The following is a 24,193-nucleotide window of genomic DNA, read 5'->3' as shown; positions in this document are numbered from 1 at the left end:
AGAGGGAGGGAGGGAGGGGCGAGGGAGGGAGGGAGGGAAGGAGAGAGGGGAGAGGGGGAGGGAAGGGAGAGAGAGGGAGGGAGGGAGGGGAGAGAGGGAGGGGAGGGAAGGGAGAGAGGGAGGGAGGGGTGAGGGAGGGAGGGAGGGAGGGAAGGAGAGAGGGGAGAGGGGGAGGGAAGGGAGAGAGAGAGGGAGGGAGGGAGGGGAGAGAGGGAGGGGAGGGAAGGGAGAGAGGGAGGGAGGGAGGGGCGAGGGAGGGAGGGAGGGAAGGAAGGAGAGAGGGGAGAGGGGAGGGAAGGGAGAGAGAGAGGGAGGGAGGGAGGGAGGGAGGGAGGGAGGAAGGGAGAGAGGGGCGAGGGAGGGAGGGAGGAGGGGGAGGGGGAGGGAGGGAGGGAGGGAGGGAGGGAGGGAGGGAGGGAGGGAGGGAGGGAGGGAGGGAGGGTGAGGAAAGAGGCGAGGAGGGTCATGGCAAGGGAACTCTGGGTAGTGTTTAATGACCCACCAGAAGCAGGCAGGGAAATGGGAGAATAAAGTCATACCAGGCAGGCCTGCATGCGTGTGTGTGCGTCCTTGCATGTGTACACGCTGTGTATGTGTGAGTGTGTACACAAATGTTTGTGAAGGGAAAGGGGGTCTGCCAGTAAACATAAATGATGTCCATTAAACCAGTGGTGGACTGTGGTCGTAGATATTGTTGAGAGAAGCCAGTGCTGACTGCAGATCCCCCCTCCCTTGAGCTATCTCTATGTACAGTGAGGAGAACAAGTATTTGATACAATGGCGATTTTGCAGGTTTTCCTACTTACAAAGCATGTAGAGGTCTGTAATTTATATCATAGGTACACTTCAACTGTGAGAGACGGAATCTAAAACAAAAATCCAGAAAATCACATTGTATGACTTTTAAGTAATTAATTTGCATTTTATTGCATGACATAAGTATTTGATCACCTACCAACCAGTAAGAATTCCGACTCTCACAGACCTGTTTTTCTTTAAGAAGCCCTCCTGTTCTCCACTCATTACCTGTTTTAACTGCACCTGTTTGAACTCATTACCTGTATAAAAGACACCTGTCCACACACTCAATCAAACAGACTCCAACCTCTCCACAATAGCCAAGACCAGAGAGCTGTGTAAAGACATCAGGGATAAAATTGTAGACCTGCACAAGGCTGGGATGGGCTACAGGACAATAGGCAAGCAGCTTGGTGAGAAGGCAACAACTGTTGGCGCAATTATTAGAAAATGGAAGAAGTTTAAGATGATGGTCAATCACCCTCGGTCTGGGGCTCCATGCAAGATCTCACCTCGTGGGGCATCAATGATCATGAGGAAGGTGGGGGATCAGCCCAGAACTACACGGCAGGACCTGGACAATGACCTGAAGGGAGCTGGGACCACAGTCTCAAAGAAAACCATTAGTAACACACTACGCCGTCATCGATTAAAATCCTGCAGCGCACGCAAGGTCCCCCTGCTCAAGCCAGCGCATGTCCTGGCCCGTCTGAAGTTTGCCAATGACCATCTGGATGATCCAGAGGAGGAATGGGAGGAGGTCATGTGGTCTGATGAGACAAAAATATTGCTTTTTGGTCTAAACTCCACTCGCCGTGTTTGGAGGAAGAAGAAGGATGAGTACAACCCCAAGACACCATCCCAACCGTGAAGCATGGAGATGGAAACATAATTCTTTGGGGATGCTTTTCTGCAAAGGGGACAGGACGACTGCACCGTATTGAGGGGAGGATGGATGGGGCCATGTATCGCGAGATCTTGGCCAACAACCTCCTTCCCTCAGTAAGAGCATTGAAGATGGGTCGTGGCTGGGTCTTCCAGCATGACAACGACCTGAAACACACAGCCAGGGAAACTAAGGAGTGGCTCCGTAAGAAGCATCTCAAGGTCCTGGAGTGGCCTAGCCAGTCTCCAGACCTGAACCCAATAGAACATCTTTGGAGGGCGCTGAAAGTCCGTATTGCCCAGCAACAGCCCCGAAACCTGAAGGATCTGGAGAAGGTCTGTATGGAGGAGTGTGTGCAAACCTGGTCAAGAACTACAGGAAACGTATGATCTCTGTAATTGCAAAGTTTTCTGTACCAAATATTAAGTTCTGCTTTTCTGATGTATCAAATACTTATGTCATCCAATAAAATGCAAATTAATTACTTAAAAATCATACAATGTGATTTTCTGGATTTTTGTTTTAGATTCCGTCTCTCCCAGTTGAAGTGTACATATGATACAAATCGGCAGTGTATCAAATACTTGTTCTCCCCACTGTATAAGAAAAAAAGCAAAAAAAATTGTCCATTAAAATAACATGAAATTGATCAGAAATACAGTGTAGACATTGTTAATGTTTTAAATGACTATTGTAGCTGGAAACAGCAGATTTTTTTAATGGAATATCTACATAGGCGTACAGAGGCTCATTATCAGCAACCATCACTCCTGTGTTCCAATGGCACATTGTGTTAGCTAATCCAAGTTTATAATTTTAAAAGACTAATTGATCATTAGAAAACCCTTTTGCAATTATGTTAGCACAGCTGAAACCTGTTGTTCTGATTAATGAAGCAATAAAACGGACCTTCTTTAGACTAGTTGAGTATCTTGAGCATCAGCATTTGTGGCTTTGATTACAAGCACAAAATGACTCTTGGATGCTGGCCCTCTAGGCAGAGTTGCAAAGAAAAAGCCATATCTCAGATTGGCTAATAAAAAGAAAAGATTAAGGTGGGCAAAAGAACACAGACACTGGACAGAGGAACTCTGCCTAGAAGGCCAGCATCCTGGGGTCACCTCTTCACTGTTGGTGTTGAGACTGATGTTTTGCGGGTACTGTGTGTGTGTGTGTGTGTGTGTGTGTGTGTGTGTGTGCGTGTGTGTGCGTGTGTAATTGTGTGTGTGTGTGTGCGTGCGTGCGTGCGTGCGTGCGTGTGTGTGTGTGCGCGCGCGTGTGTGTGTGACAGAGAGAGACAGAGAGAGAGAGGTAGTGAGAATATAGGAGAGCAGTATAGTGTAGGGTAGTGCTAAAGTACCATCACGGCAGTCAAGCTGCATCCCACACACTACTGCTCCTTGTATTAGACACTGATTTACATGAGGAGCACCCGTGCTGCGACTCTCCTGAGTTGCAAGTTCAATTACAGCTGCAACACACACACACAAACACAAACACGTGCACAAACACATTCACACAGTCAGATTAAGGAGCATAGCTAGAGATGGAGGCAGACAGAGTAACCCTACACAGAGGTGAGGGATGGATACAGAGGAAAGGACAAGGAGATAAAGAAAATATAATTAGGTCTGCAGATTTGGAGAAGACAGAGGTGTCTCTGTGTGTGTGTGGGGGGTAGAGATTGTGTTTCAGTGTCAGGAGCAGTGGGAGTGTGTGTGGTGGTGCAGTCTGTGAGGAAGACACAGAGAGATCAGAGCTTCTCAGAAAAATGCTCTTAATTTATCACCTACTGTGTGTGTATCTGTGTGTGTGCGCGCAAGAGAGAGAGAGTGTGCGTGTGCGTGCACACGTGTGTTTGTTCGAGTTTATAATATATATGAGGGAGAGAGAAAGTGTGTGTGCGTGTTTATAATATATATGAGAGAGAGAGAAAGTGTGTGTGCGTGTTTATAATATATATGAGAGAGAGACAGACCAGATAAAGATAGGAGAATGGAAGAAGAAGGAAAGATCAGGAGGCAACCCTAACCCTTTTCAGGCACAGCTTTATATACATCACATCAGCTACTAAAACCAGGTCTTCCTTAAATACTGTATGTCTGCATCCCAAATGTCTGCAAAAGGCTCCTTATTAAGTGGCCTTCTTGACTCTAATGCAGTGCACTACTTTTGATCAGGGATCTGGTCAAGTAATGGCCAGCATACTGTACTGTATGTAAACTAGTTCCAGTAATGACCAGCATACTGTACTGTATGTAAACTAGTTCCAGTAATGACCAGCATACTGTACTGTATGTAAACTAGTTCCAGTATTGACCAGCATACTGTACTGTATGTAAACTAGTTCCAGTAATGACCAGCATACTGTACTGTATGTAAACTAGTTCCAGTAATGACCAGCATACTGTACTGTATGTAAACTAGTTCCAGTAATGACCAGCATACTGTACTGTATGTAAACTAGTTCCAGTAATGATCAGCATACTGTACTGTATGTAAACTAGTTCCAGTAATGACCAGCATACTGTACTGTATGTAAACTAGTTCCAGTAATGACCAGCACACTGTACTGTATGTAAACTAGTTCCAGTAATGACCAGCATACTGTACCATATGCAGGCTAGAGTGGAGGTGTGGACACCACAGATCTCTCTCTCTCTACAGTAAGTAGGACATCTCCCTCTCCCTCGATCATCTCCCTTCCTATTCCAGCACAGCCCAGGAACCAGAGAACGTTAATATCACGTTCCTCAAACCACGCAGACAGACACACACACGGCGCTCTCGTTCACACACACGCACTGATGAGAAAATCTATTCAATTCCCCTAACCGTCATTAATCTGAGTTCCGGCTCCATTACGGAGATTCAGCATAATGAGATGGTGTGTGTGTGTGTGTGTGTGTGTGTGTGTGTGTGTGTGGTGGGGGAGAGTTATGAGGAGCTGGTATTAGATTGTGTAGTGCTATGACTGAAGCGTCCCTGCTGATGTGCAGGACAATGTGTTTGTATTACATTTTACAGAGACAAAAAGAAAACGCATCTAATATTCCTTCTGTCATTGTGTTCCGTGAGCCCTGTGTGTGTGTCTGTGTGCGTATGTCTGTCTGTGTGAACGCTAATAAAGAAGTGTGTTCCGATATAAGATAATTACACTCTTGCACAGGGACAGAATCCAGGAGTGTGTGTCTGATGGAAATCTCTTGCATGCAGCCTCTAGTCTAGGGGCTAATCTGAGTTAAAGTGTTCAAGGCATCGGAGCTCCCAGAGAAAGAACAAGAGAGAACAGACTCTGCCTCCTCGTGCAGCAGCAAAGCTCTTCATGTTCCAGGAGAAGAAGACCAGAGCACACCAGCCACAGGGGCTGAGGTTGGGGCTCTGCAGGGAGATGGTTTGGAGCTGAGAATGGTGCTGGGTTATGCCGGTCCAAAGCCCTGGAGCCGCACATATTCCAGAGGCACCGTCCCATCACAGGGAGGGAGCTGCAAACTGTATGTATGAATGCAGAGTATGTAGGTGAGTAGCATTATGCAGACTCATATGCAGATGGAGATGCACACACACACGGTAATGGTGAGGAAGCTGAGATGGCATAGCAGTTCAGACGTCTTTTGTCCTCGTCTTGTCGTGTCCTGTATATATATATATATTTACAACTTTTTTCACATACATTTTATTTTTATTTTTCATCAACTCATCTTCAAAACACTCTCCTGCAACCCGCCTCACCAATTTATATTTATAAATAAGTATTATTTACCTCAAATCTGCAATCCTCCAAGAAGCTAGCCAGAAGCTAGCCAGAAACTCCAAGAAGCTAGCCAGAAACTAGCCAGAAGCTAGCCAGGAGCTAGCCAGAAGCTAGCCCAGAAGCTAATCCAGAAGCTAATCAGAAGCTAGTTCAGAAGCTAGTTAGCTTCTTTACTGGCAAATCGTTAGTATTCAGCTAACCACGGTTTGTGGTCATCAGCTATCCTTTAGCTCGAAAATCTATCGCCAGTTTTGTACGGCGCAGCGCGGCTCGGAACGGAACATACCGGACCAATTTTTCTCTCCATGTCCCTGGATTTCAACTGCTCTCTGGACATTCATACCCGGATCTCACAGCTAGCTAGCTGCTATCCGTGTGACTATCGGCTTTCGCCGATTCCGGAGCAAACATCAATTACTCCGGACCTAGCCAGCTCCGTGAATCACCCCTGAGTTCCATCAATCACTCCTGGGCTGCAGTCACCTATCCGGACCCATTTTACTGCCTACGCGGAGCCCCACCGGGCCTTCACAACTGGACTGCCGACGTTATCTACCCGAAGGAGATCCGGCTGGATCTTTAAAAAAAAATTTTTTTGTTTGTTTTGTTTTGTGTGTGATTTGGATTAATCCCCTCTACCACACGGAATCTACTGACGGAACGCAAGAGGTGGCTAACAACAGACCTCCATCCTATGCTAGCTTGCTACCGATGGCCTGGCTAGCTGTCTAAATCGCTGTGACCCCCAACCAACCTCTCCACTCACTGGACCCTTTTGATCACTCGACTAAGGATGCCTCTCCTTAATGTCAATATGTCTTGTCCATTGCTGTTCTGGTTAGTGTTTATTGGCTTATTTCACTGTAGAGCCTCTAGTCCTGCTCACTATACCTTATCCAACTTATTAGTTCCACCACCCACACATGCAATGACATCTCCTGGTTTCAATGATGTTTCTAGAGACAATATCTCTCTCTTCATCACTCAATACCTAGGTTTACCTCCACTGTATTCACATCCTACCATACCTTTGTCTGTACATTATACCTTGATGCTATTTTATCGCCCCCAGAAACCTCCTTTTACTCTCTGTTTCAGACGTTCTAGACGACCAATTCTTATTGCTTTTAGCCGCACCCTTATTCTTCTCCTCCTATGTTCCTCTGGCGATGTAGAGGTGAATCCAGGCCCTGCAGTGCCTAGCTCCACTCCTATTCCCCAGGCGCTCTCTTTTGATGACTTCTGTAACCGTAATAGCCTTGGTTTCATGCATGTTAACATTAGAAGCCTCCTCCCTAAGTTTGTTCTATTCACTGCTTTAGCACACTCTGCCAACCCGGATGTTCTAGCTGTGTCTGAATCCTGGCTTAGGAATTCCAAACTACAACATTTTCAGACAAGATAGAACTGCCAAAGGGGGCGGTGTTGCAATCTACTGCAAAGATAGCCTGCAGAGTTCTGTCCTACTATCCAGGTCTGTACCCAAACAATTTGAACTTCTACTTTTAAAAATCCACCTCTCTAAAAACAAGTCTCTCGCCGTTGTCGCCTGCTATAGACCACCCTCTGCCCCCAGCTGTGCTCTGGACACCATGTGTGAACTGATTGCCCCCCATCTATCTTCAGAGCTCGTGCTGCTAGGCGACCTAAACTGGAACATGCTTAACACCCCAGCCATCCTACAATCTAAACTTGATGCCCTCAATCTCACACAAATTATCAATGAACCTACCAGGTACCCCCCCCCAAAGCCTTAAACACGGGCACCCTCATAGATATCATCCTAACCAACTTCCCCTCTAAATACACCTCTGCTGTCTTCAACCAAGATCTCAGCGATCACTGCCTCATTGCCTGCATCCGTAATGGGTCAGCGGTCAAACGACCTCCACTCATCACTGTAAAACGCTCCCTGAAACACTTCAGCGAGCAGGCCTTTCTAATCGACCTGGCCGGGGTATCCTGGAAGGATATTGATCTCATCCCGTCAGTAGAGGATGCCTGGATATTTTTTTTAAATGCCTTCCTAACCATCTTAAATAAACATGCCCCATTCAAGAAATTTAGAACCAGGAACAGATGTAGCCCTTGGTTCTCCCCAGACCTGACTGCCCTTAACCAACACAAAAACATCATATGGCGTTCTGCATTAGCATCGAACAGCCCTCGTGATATGCAGCTGTTCAGGGAAGCTAGAAACCGTTATACACAGGCAGTTAGAAAAGCCAAGGCTAGCTTTTTCAAGCAGAAATTTGCTTCCTGCAACACTGTAAAGTCCATGGAGAATAAGAACACCTCCTCCCAGCTGCCCACTGCACTGAAGATAGGAAACACTGTCACCACTGATAAATCCACCATAATTGAGAATTTCAATAAGCATTTTTCTACGGCTGGCCATGCTTTCCACCTGGCTGCTCCTACCCCGGTCAACAGCACTGCACACCCAACAGCAACTCGCCCAAGCCTTCCCCATTTCTCCTTCTCCCAAATCCATTCAGCTGATGTTCTGAAAGAGCTGAAAAATCTGGACCCCTACAAATCAGCCGGGCTAGACAATCTGGACCCTTTCTTTCTAAAATTATCTGCCGAAATTGTTGCCACCCCTATTACTAGCCTGTTCAACCTCTCTTTCGTGTCGTCTGAGATTCCCAAAGATTGGAAAGCAGCTGCGGTCATCCCCCTCTTCAAAGGGGGGGACACTCTTGACCCAAACTGCTACAGACCTATATCTATCCTACCATGCCTTTCTAAGGTCTTCGAAAGCCAAGTCAACAAACAGATTACCGACCATTTCGAATCTCACCATACCTTCTCTGCTATGCAATCTGGTTTCAGAGCTGGTCATGGGTGCACCTCAGCCACGCTCAAGGTCCTAAACGATATCTTAACCGCCATCGATAAGAAACATTACTGTGCAGCCGTATTCATTGATCTGGCCAAGGCTTTCGACTCTGTCAATCACCACATCCTCATCGGCAGACTCGACAGCCTTGGTTTCTCAAATGATTGCCTAGCCTGGTTCACCAACTACTTCTCTGATAGAGTTCAGTGTGTCAAATCGGAGGGTCTGCTGTCCGGACCTCTGGCAATCTCTATGGGGGTGCCACAGGATTCAATTCTTGGACCGACTCTCTTCTCTGTATACATCAATGAGGTCGCTCTTGCTGCTGGTGAGTCTCTGATCCACCTCTACGCAGACGACACCATTCTGTATACTTCCGGCCCTTCTTTGGACACTGTGTTAACAACCCTCCAGGCAAGCTTCAATGCCATACAACTCTCCTTCCGTGGCCTCCAATTGCTCTTAAATACAAGTTAAACTAAATGCATGCTCTTCAACCGATCGCTACCTGCACCTACCCGCCTGTCCAACATCACTACTCTGGACGGCTCTGACTTAGAATACGTGGACAACTACAAATACTTAGGTGTCTGGTTAGACTGTAAACTCTCCTTCCAGACCTATATCAAACATCTCCAATCCAAAGTAAAATCTAGAATTGGCTTCCTATTTCGCAACAAAGCATCCTTCACTCATGCTGCCAAACATACCCTTGTAAAACTGACCATCCTACCAATCCTCGACTTTGGCGATGTCATTTACAAAATATCCTCCAATACCCTACTCAACAAATTGGATGCAGTCTATCACAGTGCAATCCGTTTTGTCACCAAAGCCCCATATACTACCCACCATTGCGACCTGTACGCTCTCGTTGGCTGGCCCTCGCTTCATACTCGTCGCCAAACCCACTGGCTCCATGTCATCTACAAGACCCTGCTAGGTAAAGTCCCCCCTTATCTCAGCTCGCTGGTCACCATAGCATCTCCCACCTGTCGAGAGCTTCTGGTCAGCGGGGTGGTGGCACCGGGATCCTCATCTCTCCCAAGTGGTCATTCTCTCTTTCTCCCCTTACCCATCTGTCTATCGCCTCCTTTGAATTCCATGCTGTCACAGTTACCAGCCCTTTCAAGCTTAACATCCTTATCATTTATCGCCCTCCAGGTTCCCTCGGAGAGTTCATCAATGAGCTTGATGCCTTGATAAGCTCATTTCCTGAGGACGGCTCACCTCTCACAGTTCTGGGCGACTTTAACCTCCCCACGTCTACCTTTGACTCATTCCTCTCTGCCTCCTTCTTTCCACTCCTCTCCTCTTTTGACCTCACCCTCTCACCTTCCCCCCCTACTCACAAGGCAGGCAATACGCTCGACCTCATCTTTACTAGATGCTGTTCTTCCAATAACCTCATTGCAACTCCCTCCAAGTCTCCGACCACTACCTTGTATCCTTTTCCCTCTCGCTCTCATCCAACACTTCCCACACTGCCCCTACTCGGATGGTATCGCGCCGTCCCAACCTTCTCCCCCGCTACTCTCTCCCTTCCATCCTATCATCTCTTCCCTCTGCTCAAACCTTCTCCAACCTATCTCCTGATTCTGCCTCCTCAACCCTCCTCTCCTCCCTTTCTGCATCCTTTGACTCTCTATGTCCCCTATCCTCCAGGCCGGCTCGGTCCTCCCCTCCCGCTCCGTGGCTCGACGACTCATTGCGAGCTCACAGAACAGGGCTCCGGGCAGCCGAGCGGAAATGGAGGAAAACTCGCCTCCCTGCGGACCTGGCATCCTTTCACTCCCTCCTCTGCTGCTAAAGCCACTTTCTACCACTCTAAATTCCAAGCATCTGCCTCTAACCCTAGGAAGCTCTTTGCCACCTTCTCCTCCCTCCTGAATCCTCCTCCCCCTCCCCCCTCCTCCCTCTCTGCAGATGACTTCATCAACCATTACGAAAAGAAGGTCGACGACATCCGATCCTCGTTTGCTAAGTCAAACGACACCGCTGGTTCTGCTCACACTGCCCTACCCTGTGCTCTGACCTCTTTCTCCCCTCTCTCTCCAGATGACATCTCGCGTCTTGTGACGGCCGGCCGCCCAACAACCTGCCCGCTTGACCCTATCCCCTCCTCACTTCTCCAGACCATTTCCGGTGACCTTCTCCCTTACCTCACCTCGCTCATCAACTCATCCCTGACCGCTGGCTACGTCCCTCCCGTCTTCAAGAGAGCGAGAGTTGCACCCCTTCTGAAAAACCTACACTCGATCCCTCCGATGTCAACAACTACAGACCAGTATCCCTTCTTTCTTTTCTCTCCAAAACTCTTGAACGTGCCGTCCTTGGCCAGCTCTCCCGCTATCTCTCTCAGAATGACCTTCTTGATCCAAATCAGTCAGGTTTCAAGACTAGTCATTCAACTGAGACTGCTCTTCTCTGTATCACGGAGGCACTCCGCACTGCTAAAGCTAACTCTCTCTCCTCTGCTCTCATCCTTCTAGACCTATCGGCTGCCTTCGATACTGTGAACCATCAGATCCTCCTCTCCACCCTCTCCGAGTTGGGCATCTCCGGCGCGGCCCATGCTTGGATTGCGTCCTACCTGACAGGTCGCTCCTACCAGGTGGCGTGGTGAGAATCTGTCTCCTCACCACGCGCTCTCACCACTGGTGTCCCCAGGGCTCTGTTCTAGGCCCTCTCCTATTCTCGCTATACACCAAGTCACTTGGCTCTGTCATAACCTCACATGGTCTCTCCTATCATTGCTATGCAGACGACACACAATTAATCTTCTCCTTTCCCCCTCTGATGACCAGGTGGCGAATCGCATCTCTGCATGTCTGGCAGACATATCAGTGTGGATGACGGATCACCACCTCAAGCTGAACCTCGGCAAGACGGAGCTGCTCTTCCTCCCGGGGAAGGACTGCCCGTTCCATGATCTCGCCATCACGGTTGACAACTCCATCGTGTCCTCCTCCCAGAGCGCTAAGAACCTTGGCGTGATCCTGGACAACACCCTGTCGTTCTCAACTAACATCAAGGCGGTGGCCCGTTCCTGTAGGTTCATGCTCTACAACATCCGCAGAGTATGACCCTGCCTCACACAGGAAGCGGCGCAGGTCCTAATCCAGGCACTTGTCATCTCCCGTCTGGATTACTGCAACTCGCTGTTGGCTGGGCTCCCTGCCTGTGCCATTAAACCCCTACAACTCATCCAGAACGCCGCAGCCCGTCTGGTGTTCAACCTTCCCAAGTTCTCTCACGTCACCCCGCTCCTCCGCTCTCTCCACTGGCTTCCAGTTGAAGCTCGCATCCGCTACAAGACCATGGTGCTTGCCTACGGAGCTGTGAGGGGAACGGCACCTCAGTACCTCCAGGCTCTGATCAGGCCCTACACCCAAACAAGGGCACTGCGTTCATCCACCTCTGGCCTGCTCGCCTCCCTACCACTGAGGAAGTACAGTTCCCGCTCAGCCCAGTCAAAACTGTTCGCTGCTCTGGCCCCCCAATGGTGGAACAAACTCCCCCACGACGCCAGGACAGCGGAGTCAATCACCACCTTCCGGAGACACCTGAAACCCCACCTCTTTAAGGAATACCTAAAAAAGTAATAAAGTAATCCTTCTCACCCCCCCCCCCCCCTTAAAAGACTTAGATGCACTATTGTAAAGTGGCTGTTCCACTGGATGTCATAAGGTGAAAGCACCAATTTGTAAGTCGCTCTGGATAAGAGCGTCTGCTAAATGACTTAAATGTAATGTAAATCTGTAGCACAAGCTCCAGCAGGTATATCTCTCTAGTCACCCCCAAAACCAATTCTTTCTTTGGCCGCCTCTCCTTCCAGTTCTCTGCTGCCAATGACTGGAACGAACTACAAAAATCTCTGAAACTGGAAACACTTATCTCCCTCACTAGCTTTAAGCACCAACTGTCAGAGCATCTTACAGATTACTGCACCTGTACATAGCCCACCTATAATTTAGCCCAAACAACTACCTCTTTCCCAACTGTATTTAATTAATTTATTTATTTTGCTCCTTTGCACCCCATTATTTTTATTTCTACTTTGCACATTCTTCCATTGTAAAACTACCATTCCAGTGTTTTACTTGCTATATTGTATTTACTTTGCCACCATGGCCTTTTTTGCCTTTACCTCCCTTCTCACCTCATTTGCTCACATTGTATATAGACTTGTTTATACTGTATTATTGACTGTATGTTTGTTTTACTCCATGTGTAACTCTGTGTCGTTGTATCTGTCGAACTGCTTTGCTTTATCTTGGCCAGGTCGCAATTGTAAATGAGAACTTGTTCTCAACTTGCCTACCTGGTTAAATAAAGGTGAAATAAAAAAATAAAAAATATTGAGCAGGCCAGTGAGTCGGTGTACAGGCACATCTGGAAGCATGATTTAAACTTTCTTAATAATGTATTAGGTCAGATGCTGTGTGATGCTCTCACACGTCATTACTCCAGCTCTCCTGTTCCGCTCGTTTCTGCTTCTTTGAGAGAGAAAGTGGAAATGGCAAATGCCAGCCACTCATTTAGCTAGGAGTGGTTAACATTTAGGAAAACAGAGAGGGGAAAACAGGGACGGCCTACATTCTGACAGATGAATCACAGCTCTAAACGGGGGCCTGTGACGTGTAAGTGTGTCTATGTGTGTCCACGTGTCTGTGCATGTCAGGACTAGTTAAGGAGGAAAACAGAATTTGACTGAAACAATACAAATAAAGGATGGAATACGGAATATGGAGGAGCCAATAGGGGAGCTGGATTAGTCCACCTCACAGCCAATTAAACACTCCCGTTAAACACTCCCCATCGTAACTGATCACTTCACCATGGTAACTCATGACATTGTCAAGGTAAATGACCATATCATCACGGTAACTGATAGTTTTACCAAGGTAAATGATCATATCATCACTGTAACTGATAGTTTTACCAAGGTAAATGATCATATCATCACTGTAACTGATAGCTTTACCAAGGTAAATGATCATATCATCACGGTAACTGATAGCTTTACCAAGGTAAATGATCATATCATCACGGTAACTGATAGCTTTACCAAGGTAAATGATCATATCATCACGGTAACTGATAGCTTTACCAAGGTAAATGATCATATCATCACGGTAACTGATTGCTTTACCAAGGTAAATGATCATATCATCACGGTAACTGATAGCTTTACCAAGGTAAATGATCATATCATCACTGTAACTGATAGCTTTACCAAGGTAAATGATCATATCATCACGGTAACTGATAGCTTTACCAAGGTAAATGATCATATCATCACGGTAACTGATAGCTTTACCAAGGTAAATGATCATATCATCACGGTAACTGATAGCTTTACCAAGGTAAATGATCATATCATCACGGTAACTGATAGTTTTACCAAGGTAAATGATCATATCATCACTGTAACTGATAGTTTTACCAAGGTAAATGATCATATCATCACTGTAACTGATAGTTTTACCAAGGTAAATTATCATATCATCATTGTAACTGATAGTTTTACCAAGGTAAATGATCACGTCATCACTGTAACTGATAGTTTTACCAAGGTAAATGATCATATCATCACTGTAACTGATAGTTTTACCAAGGTAAATTATCATACCATCACAGTAACTGATAGCTTTGCCAAGGTAAATGATCACGTCATCATGGAGTTAGTGCGGAGCTAGAGAAGATAGCTCCATGGTTTTCTCTATTGTACTGTACAGCACTCAAAATGTGTGTGTGTGTGTCTGTGTGTGCGTGTGTGTCGTTGGTTCCCTTCACTAGCGGTAAACAAAGTAAAGTGCACATCAGGGAAACTAAACAAGCGTTCAGAATGATAAGTCGATTGCCAAATCACTCCTGAATGGTCTGGTGAGTGTTTCTTCAGCTGGAGTGGCTGAGGCCAGAGAGCCAGCCAGCCAGTTGAGCAGAACACTGTCTGTGTCCCTGTGCTGCTGTGTGTGTGAGTGAAAGTGTGTGAGGGAGTGAGCCATTCTAGTAGTGGTAGATAGTAGTGGTAGAACCCCACACAGCCAGTCTCAGTGATAGTAGTGGTAGAACCCCACACAGCCAGTCTCAGTGGTAGAACCCCACACAGCCAGTCTCAGTGATAGTATAAGAGCGTCTGCTAAATGACTTAAATGTAAATGTATAGTAAAGTGATGGAACCCCACACAGCCAGTCTCAGTGATAGTAAAGTGCTGGAACCCCACACAGCCAGTCTCAGTGATAGTAAAGTGATGGAACCCCACACAGCCAGTCTCAGTGGTAGAACCCCACACAGCCAGTCTCAGTGATAGTAAAGTGATGGAACCCCGCACAGCCAGTCTCAGTGATAGTAAAGTGCTGGAACCCCACACAGCCAGTCTCAGTGATAGTAAAGTGATGGAACCCCACACAGCCAGTCTCAGTGATTGTAAAGTGCTGGAACCCCACACAGCCAGTCTCAGTGATAGTAAAGTGATGGAACCCCACACAGCCAGTCTCAGTGATAGTAAAGTGATGGAGCCCCACACAGCCAGTCTCAGTGATAGTAAAGTGATGGAACCCCACACAGCAGTCTCAGTGATAGTAAAGTGATGGAACCCCACACAGTCAGTCTCAGTGATAGTAAAGTGATGGAACAGCACACAGCCAGTCTCAGTGATAGTAAAGTGATGGAACCCCACACAGCCAGTCTCAGTGATAGTAGTGGTAGAACCCCACATAGCCAGTCTCAGTGATAGTAAAGTGATGGAACCCCACACAGCCAGTCTCAGTGATAGTAGTGGTAGAACCCCACACAGCCAGTCTCAGTGATAGTAATGTGATGGAACTCTGCACAGCCAGTCTCAGTGATAGTAAAGTGATGGAACCCCACACAGCCAGTCTCAGTGATAGTAAAGTGATGGAACCCCACACAGCCAGTCTCAGTGATAGTAAAGTGATGGAACCCCACACAGCCAGTCTCAGTGATAGTAAAGTGATGGAACCCACTACTGGCTTCACAGGCAGCATGAAAGAAACACCCCAGGTCCACGGTGAAAGGGGTGTGTGTGTGTGTGTGTGTGTGTGTGTGTGTGTGTGTGTGTGTGTGTGTGTGTGTGTTTGAAAACAGAGAGCATCCCAGGGCATGCACACACTATAATGAGGAAGTGCACAAACACTCCTCAGCTCAGAGTGACAGCAAGGTCAGAGTGCAAGTCTGAATGACTTCAGTTTCCTCACAGAGAGAATACATAAACAGCCTGGGAAGCCAACACAGGCACTGACATTAACTTCCTCACCACACAAACTCTGCCTCAACATTATCAGTGTGTTGTTCAGTGTGTGTGTGTGTGTGTGTGTGTGTGTGTGTGTGTGTGTGTGTGTGTGTGTGTGTGTGTGTGTGTGTAAAGGCCTATTAGTACAACAGTGTGTGAGGCCACTGGGGGTATAGTTAGTGAATTGTTGATGAGGGAAAGAGTTCAAGAACATAGCTCTATGTCTTCCATCTCCTTTGTTCTATCTCAGTCCCCACCCATTTTCTTTGTCTCTCTAATCACTCTCTCTAGTGGGGGATATTAACGATCCATCGTTACTCTACTCTGCTCCATTAGGAGGTTCCGCCCTAGCCCAGTGCTACGCTACACACACACAGTCTGTAAACCAGAGAGTGAGAGCAATTAGAGCAGAGAGAGAGATTCTAATGCCCATATATCCTAGGCAACACAGACCTAATGGGCAGAACAAACACTGCTCATCCAGAACACACTCCTCAGACTGAACACGGCTCAGCCAGAACACAGCAGGGCAGGGAGGCAGCGAGGAAAACCCCCTGTTGCAGCATATGTTCACCTCTAAACATTGCCTGACCTCAGGACTACCGCAGTCATTCTCTGTGTTTCTCCCTGTTTTGTGTGTTAATTGATGCCCAGAAGGTTAGAAGTGTGTTTGTTTGGCCACATGGCTCCAGGTGTGTGTGTGTCCCACCTGGCTGTAACACGCTGATCCCCAGCAGGTTGGACGTCCTGTTGGCCACTTTGCTCCAGGTGTTGTCGTAGTTCCTCCTCCACAGGAGGGCAGAGCACTGATACGTCCCCGCCTCCTTGCGCCCAGCGCGCGTCACAGACAATCTGAAGTTGGTGTTGGAATGGGAACGGTCCACGGTGGTGCGGGTGCCCAGGCCCAGCAGCTGCTCGCCCCACTGCAGCGTGCCCTCGCGGGTAAACGTCACCAGGTCTCGGAACATGCCTGCTGTGCCAACCTCCCCAGAAGAGCCCGAACTGGCGGGCATGAAGCGCCAGGTGACAGAGGCAGGCACACGAGGGTTATGGCGGGGCTTCACCAGGCACTGGAGGTCAAACGAGTCGCCAAATGTCACGCTGGGCGTCCGCGACGACGCAGAGACCACAAAGGAGGATTCTGGGAAAACAGGAAGAAATGCATTACTGTTGGGGAGTAAGGGTAAATCCAAACTGACCCCTAGCTGCTATTTTTTTAATTTAACCTTTATTTAACTAGGCAAGTCAGTTAATAACAAATTCTTATTTATAAAAGACTGCCGATCCCATCAAAACCCAGGCGACGCTGGGCCAATTGTGCGCCGCCCTATGGGACTCCCAATCACAGCCAGATGTGATGCAGCCTGGATTCAAACCAGGTACTGCAGTGAAGCCTCTTGCACCAATATGCAACGTCTTAGACCACTGTCCCACTCGGGAGTCCCTTTCCTATTCCCTAACTCCTATTCCTTAACTCTCATTCCCTAAGCACTTTACTATTTAAAAAAACAAAAAAACATTTTAGTAATTTAAAACAGCAATTGGGTTAAGTGCCTTACTCAAGGGCACGTTGACAGATAATTCACCTAGTCGGTTCTGGAATTTGAACAAGGAACCTTTTGGTTACTGGCCCAATGCGCTTAACCGATAGGCTACCTGCCACCCACTTGATGTACACGTGAAAGGATTGAAGAGGTAAGCAGTGTGGCAGGCCAGGCAGCATAACAGAGGCCATGGTGGTGACAGACTGTGATGGAGAAACCCTCTACTTTAATACACGGACAAAGGGGGAGTGAAGGAGAAGGGATTGCAAGACTGAGTTGCATTCAGGGAGAGTTGAGTAACTTGCCTTTGATCAACAAGTTAGCCGTTAGAATCCATTCACTGTCCTCTGAAACACAACATTATGGAGAGGTTGTATAAATGTGTGTTTGTAGAAGATGTACTGCATTTATAGGGTTAATGCTAACACACAGATCCCCCCTCTCTCACGGTGGGCACAGGTCGGTGGGTGGGTGGGTGAAGGATTCACCTGCTGAGATTAACACTGACAACACTTACCCAGGGTGCACAGGGGCATAGTTCCAGAGCCTGTGATGACAGAGCAGAGATCGATTTCTCATGACTCCCCGGGGCGGCCACAGACAGCCATTTGCCCAGCAAAGGGAGTGTGTGTGTACATGTGTAAGAGCAGAGCTGAAAACCATTGGTGATGCACCACCAGGAAAGGCTCCAGGGAGAGATTTTCTCTAAGAGCTGATGTTCGATCTGCTTGCTTCTCTAGCCAATCCAAACTTTCCTCATTAAGATAACAACAGTCACCCTGGTTCAGATAATAGGGTCAACATACACCTACACCACACCACTTAGAGAGAAGAGAAAAAGGTGGGAGAGGTTCCCTGGTTCTTCGGTCCACCATCAGGTATCCTGCTGTAATATCCTTCATTCCAAATGTCGACAAAATAAAATACGCTAGACGAGGTGGGATCTTTTTGTGTCTGTAAAATGAATTATGCAAGAAATGTCAGTGGAAATGCTTATGTACAAATATTGATATAATAACCATCATATCGAAGTAAACTTGGAGTCACACGATGACATGTTATGTGGTCCTCCCACTACGACTCGCAGTTTACCAGGCTACAGATGAAATCAGCTCCCTGTCAACACTCAGAGCACACTATCACTAATCCCCACAGGGCAGACAGCCCCAGTGGAAGAAGACGCATTGGGATAAAGGGGAATGGAAGGCCAGATGGAGGATCATCTTGAAGACACATGTACACGCTAGGGATGGGGATGATTATTTGAAGATCTGAACAGATATTAGTATTCGATTACTTGGGACAGTATTTATTTTTTGAGAAGAGTGCAGCCCATAAAAAAGACAGGTAGCCTACACACGTTTCACACATGTAGCTTGTTGTTATTGTCGGTCAATTAAAACAGCACCACAGTCAGAGGCTCCATGTCTAGCAAGTGAAGTGGTAGATTTCTGGAATTAAAATTACGGAATTAGGTTAGTTAAATGCGAAGGAGTAAGCTACAATGATCAATCAACAGGTAGGCTGTTGTTTCATATGAATGGTGTTGATTTAGACGTAGAGTGCAGCAGAATAGCGTCAATTAGCCTTGCTACATTAGATAGCTAGCCGGCTAGCTGAGCTGGCTATATGTTTTACTTAACCTTTATTTAACATTTATTTAACTAGGCAAGTCAGTTAGGAACAAATGATTATTTACAATGACGGCCAACCAAAAGGCCTCCTGCGGGGAAGGGGGCCCATCTCCCTCTCTGCCACACACATCTCACCCATCACCCCGACTCTCTCGAGCAAGGGGCCAGGGTTCCAGTCTAGAAGCACGGTTTCGACTGCTCCTATAGTTTTGCTTCGGTACTGCAGTTTAACTGACACCCGGCCCAGAAAAAAATATTTCCATAGACAAGTCAGATTAGAAAATTCCTAATAAGACACTTTAGTCATCACTTTTGTGGACAAAACATCAATTTTTCCCATCACTCAACACTTAACACTTCATATCCAATGTCAGCCATGTTTTTGGATGACGTCGTCGCTGCTCACTCGAGCACAAATGATGTTGGTCTGTATAAACCGGAAGCAATCCGGATGTAGACGGTCCATGAATCGGCATATGCGACTGTGAGTAGATAACCTTAAAAACAATGGTCAGACATCTTGGACGCAGTTTCCAGTTCTTATTATACCTCAGTGCTCGAGCTGCGAAAGCAAGTCTCCATTGAAGTTTTTAAAAAGATGTGTTTTTCTGTAAAAACACATGTATTTCGACTATCCAGATATCATTATATTATAAGAATACTGAAATTATTTAAAATGCCCATCCCTAGCACACACAAACAGGCATGATCGCACACGCACACACACACAAATGAAAATAAACGTGTCGGAACGATAACAAACCCCAAGATCTACATAGTCTACATAATTCATCAGTTGCTAAAACACAACAAATGACCAGTTAAAAAGCTGACATGATGTCTCTCCCTCTACGGAACCACAAAGTTCTGCTGCAGGGACTAATCCCTTTGCTGTGTGTGTGCTGAGCCCTTGGCTCCCCAGTGCCTCAGTCAGTGCTTCGCTCCAGTGCGCTCAGTCAGCCTGTACCAGGGATGTTCAGCTTAACTCAGCACTGACAGAGAAAAGCCTGCCCACTACTAAACACATTTACAGTTGCATTTACATTATAATCATTCTGGCTAATCTGTGTGTACGCAAGTAGTGGAATGTGTGTCTCAAGTCAAGATTGTGTGTTTGGTGTCCATTGAGCATAATATCATAAAAAAGTTAAACTACATTTGAAATCAGCATGGTGTGTGTATGTTTGTGTGTGTGTGTGTGCGTGTATGTGTTGTAGTGGCACATACCCCTTGGGGGGATATTCATACCTACATGAATAAAGCATGCTTTGTTTTTCAGACCCTAAATGAGCTAGTCATCACAATCTCTTACAGCATAAACTGTTCTCTGTGTGTTCCTGACATCCCTCTGCACACGCTTACCAATTGTCTACACACTGATGGCCTGACGTGTGTGTGTGTACTCGTTCCAGGGAAAAGCTAAAGAATTTTCTTCACAGCTATGCTCGTGTGTATGAGGGTATGTTCGCCTGTTGCAAAAGCTTACAACTTGTCATGACAAAATTACCTTGACGTGTGTGTGTGTGTATATACTGTACTCTGTGTGAGGGTACCTTGCATAATGTTGTGACAGTGATGGTGTGTGTGGGTATATGTGTTTGTATCTTCCTGAGTCACGACGCCATGCTACACACTCACCCACGGTCTTAACAGTGATGGCCTTAGTAGCTGACTTCTCCCCTATCTTCTCCCAACTCTGCTCGGACTCTGTCCCGGCCTCCACCCACTCTGTGGCCGTGCACCGGAACACCCCTTCGTCCCCAGGCAGGGCGTTGTAGAGGGACAGGGTATAAATGTCCTCCTGTACCCTCTCCACACGGATCTCCCCGTAGCTGGAGCGCTCACGGTACCCAGGGCCTGGTCGGACAGTCCCGTCGCGGTCTACAGAGGCCAGGTTCTGGGGAGGGGTGGAGCCCTGATTCTCACTCCACTGCCAGGCCACAGAGAGAGGACCCGTGGTGGAGTGGATGGAGCAGGTCAGCTGGACCACGTCCCCCTCCTGGACCTCCGACGAGTTACTGGACAAAGACACTGTGACGTTACTCTCTGGTGGAGGGAGAGAGGAGTGGGAGAAGAGATAGATAATTCAGAGAGAGGGAGGGAGGGAGGGGAGTGGAGGAATAGGGAGTGAGAATGAGAGAGTGAGGGGGAGAGTGGAGGAATAGGGAGTGAGAATGAGAGAGAGGGGGAGAGTGGAGGAATAGGGAGTGAGAATGAGAGAGTGAGGGGGAGAGTGGAGGAATAGGGAGTGGGAGGGAGGAGAGTGGAGGAATAGGGAGTGAGAATGAGAGAGGGAGGGAGGAGAGTGGAGGAATAGGGAGTGAGAATGAGAGAATGAGGGGGAGAGTGGAGGAATAGGAAGTGAGAGAGAAAAAATAAACAAATCAGTCTAAATTGATCCAAACCTCAGAAATAAAATGTTGAATAAAAAAATGAAATAATAGACCCAGGCCTCTTATTTTGAAAAATTCATAGAAGATGGGCACAGTGATGCTGAAACACTGGTGGTTAACCCAATAAATTACTGGGAGCTTGCTGGTGGTTTACCCAATAAATTACTGGGAGCTTTCTGGTGGTTTACCCAATAAAGAACAGGGCTCCGGGCAGCCGAGCGGAAATGGAGGAAAACTCGCCTCCCTGCAGACCTGGCATCCTTTCACTCCCTCCTCTCTACATTTTCCTCCTCTGTCTCTGCTGCTAAAGCCACTTTCTACCACTCTAAATTCCAAGCATCTGCCTCTAACCCTAGGAAGCTCTTTGCCACCTTCTCCTCCCTCTTGAATCCTCCTCCCCCTCCCCCCCCCTCCTCCCTCTCTGCAGATGACTTCGTCAACCATTTTGAAAAGAAGGTCGACGACATCCGATCCTCGTTTGCTAAGTCAAACGACACCGCTGGTTCTGCTCACACTGCCCTACCCTGTGCTCTGACCTCTTTCTCCCTCTCTCTCCAGATGACATCTCGCGTCTTGTGACGGCCGGCCGCCCAACAACCTGCCCGCTTGACCCTATCCCCTCCTCTCTTCTCCAGACCATCTCCGGTGACCTTCTCCCTTACCTCACCTCGCTCATCAACTCATCCCTGACCGCTGGCTACGTCCCTCCCGTCTTCAAGAGAGCGAGAGTTGCACCCCTTCTGAAAAAACCTACACTCGATCCCTCCGATGTCAACAACTACAGACCAGTATCCCTTCTTTCTTTTCTCTCCAAAACTCTTGAACGTGCCGTCCTTGGCCAGCTCTCCCGCTATCTCTCTCAGAATGACCTTCTTGATCCAAATCAGTCAGGTTTCAAGACTAGTCATTCAACTGAGACTGCTCTTCTCTGTATCACGGAGGCGCTCCGCACTGCTAAAGCTAACTCTCTCTCCTCTGCTCTCATCCTTCTAGACCTATCGGCTGCCTTCGATACTGTGAACCATCAGATCCTCCTCTCCACCCTCTCCGAGTTGGGCATCTCCGGCGCGGCCCACGCTTGATTGCGTCCTACCTGACAGGTCGCTCCTACCAGGTGGCGTGGCGAGAACCGTCTCCTCACCACGTGCTCTCACCACTGGTGTCCCCAGGGCTCTGTTCTAGGCCCTCTCCTATTCTCGCTATACACCAAGTCACTTGGCTCTGTCATAACCTCACATGGTCTCTCCTATCATTGCTATGCAGACGACACACAATTAATCTTCTCCTTTCCCCCTTCTGACGACCAGGTGGCGAATCGCATCTCTGCATGTCTGGCAGACATATCAGTGTGGATGACGGATCATCACCTCAAGCTGAACCTCGGCAAGACGGAGCTGCTCTTCCTCCCGGGGAAGGACTGCCCGTTCCATGATCTCGCCATCACGGTTGACAACTCCATTGTGTCCTCGTCCCAGAGCGCTAAGAACCTTGGCGTGATCCTGGACAACACCCTGTCGTTCTCAAATAACATCAAGGCGGTGGCCCGTTCCTGTAGGTTCATGCTCTACAACATCCGCAGAGTACGACCCTGCCTCACACAGGAAGCGGCGCAGGTCCTAATCCAGGCACTTGTCATCTCCCGTCTGGATTACTGCAACTCGCTGCTGGCTGGGCTCCCTGCCTGTGCCATTAAACTCCTACAACTCATCCAGAACGCCGCAGCCCGTCTGGTGTTCAACCTTCCCAAGTTCTCTCACGTCACCCCGCTCCTCCGCTCTCTCCACTGGCTTCCAGTTGAAGCTCGCATCCGCTACAAGACCATGGTGCTTGCCTACGGAGCTGTGAGGGGAACGGCACCTCACTACCTCCAGGCTCTGATCAGGCCCTACACCCAAACAAGGGCACTGCGTTCATCCACCTCTGGCCTGCTCGCCACCCTACCACTGAGGAAGTACAGTTCCCGCTCAGCCCAGTCAAAACTGTTCGCTGCTCTGGCCCCCCTATGGTGGAACAAACTCCCTCACGACGCCAGGACAGCGGAGTCAATCACCACCTTCCGGAGACACCTGAAACCCCACCTCTTTAAGGAATACCTAGGATAGGATAAAGTAATCCTTTCCCCCCCCTTAAAAGACCTAGATGCACTATTGTAAAGTGGCTGTTCCACTGGATGTCATAAGGTGAAAGCACCAATTTGTAAGTCGCTCTGGATAAGAGCGTCTGCTAAATGACTTAAATGTAATGTAAATGTAAATTACTGGGAGCTTGCTGGTGGTTTACCCAATAAATTACTGGGAGCTTGCTGGTGGTTTACCCAATAAAATACTGGGAGCTTGCTGGTGGTTTACCCAATAAATTACTGGGAGCTTGCTGGTGGTTAACCCAATAAAATACCGGGAGCTTGCTGGTGGTTTACCCAATAAATTACTGGGAGCATGCTGGTGGTTTACCCAATAAAATACCGGGAGCTTGCTGGTGGTTTACCCAATAAAATACCGGGAGCTTGCTGGTGGTTTACCCAATAAAATACCGGGAGCTTGCTGGTGGTTTACCCAATAAAATACCGGGAGCTTGCTGGTGGTTTACCCAATAAAATACTGGGAGATTGCTGGTGGTTTACCCAATAAAATACTGGGAGTTTGCTGGTGGTTTACCCAATAAAATACTGGGAGCTTGCTGGTGGTTTACCCAATAAAATACTGGGAGCTTGCTGGTGGTTTACCCAATAAATTACTGGGAGCTTGCTGATGGTTTACCCAATAAAATACTGGGAGCTTGCTGGTGGTTTACCCAATAAATTACTGGGAGCTTGCTGGTGGTTTACCCAATAAATTACTGGGAGCTTGCTGGTGGTTTACCCAATAAATTACTGGGAGCTTGCTGGTGGTTTACCCAATAAATTACTGGGAGCTTGCTGGTGGTTTACCCAATAAATTACTGGGAGCTTGCTGGTGGTTTACCCAATAAATTACTGGGAGCTTGCTGGTGGTTTACCCAATAAATTACTGGGAGCTTGCTGGTGGTTTACCCAATAAATTACTGGGAGCTTGCTGGTGGTTTACCCAATAAATTACTGGGAGCTT

At 47.7% G+C, this 24,193-nt stretch overlaps 1 protein-coding gene across 1 annotated transcript in view; it reads right to left on the bottom strand.

Annotated features, from left to right (window-relative positions):
* Positions 1–24,193, bottom strand: part of LOC115115937 (immunoglobulin superfamily member 3-like) — a 188,225-nt gene that overhangs the window by 32,869 nt on the left and 131,163 nt on the right. Inside the window, exons 7-8 of the mRNA XM_065005754.1 lie at positions 20,356–20,763; positions 16,249–16,680 (exon numbers count right to left, since the gene is read on the bottom strand). Of these exons, the coding sequence (XP_064861826.1) occupies positions 16,249–16,680; positions 20,356–20,763 (840 nt within the window). The remainder of the gene's footprint in view (positions 1–16,248; positions 16,681–20,355; positions 20,764–24,193) is intronic.

The sequence above is a fragment of the Oncorhynchus nerka genome, linkage group LG3, assembly GCF_034236695.1.
Source record: "Oncorhynchus nerka isolate Pitt River linkage group LG3, Oner_Uvic_2.0, whole genome shotgun sequence".
NCBI lineage: Eukaryota > Metazoa > Chordata > Actinopteri > Salmoniformes > Salmonidae > Oncorhynchus > Oncorhynchus nerka.
This window is presented reverse-complemented; position numbering and strand designations above follow the sequence as displayed.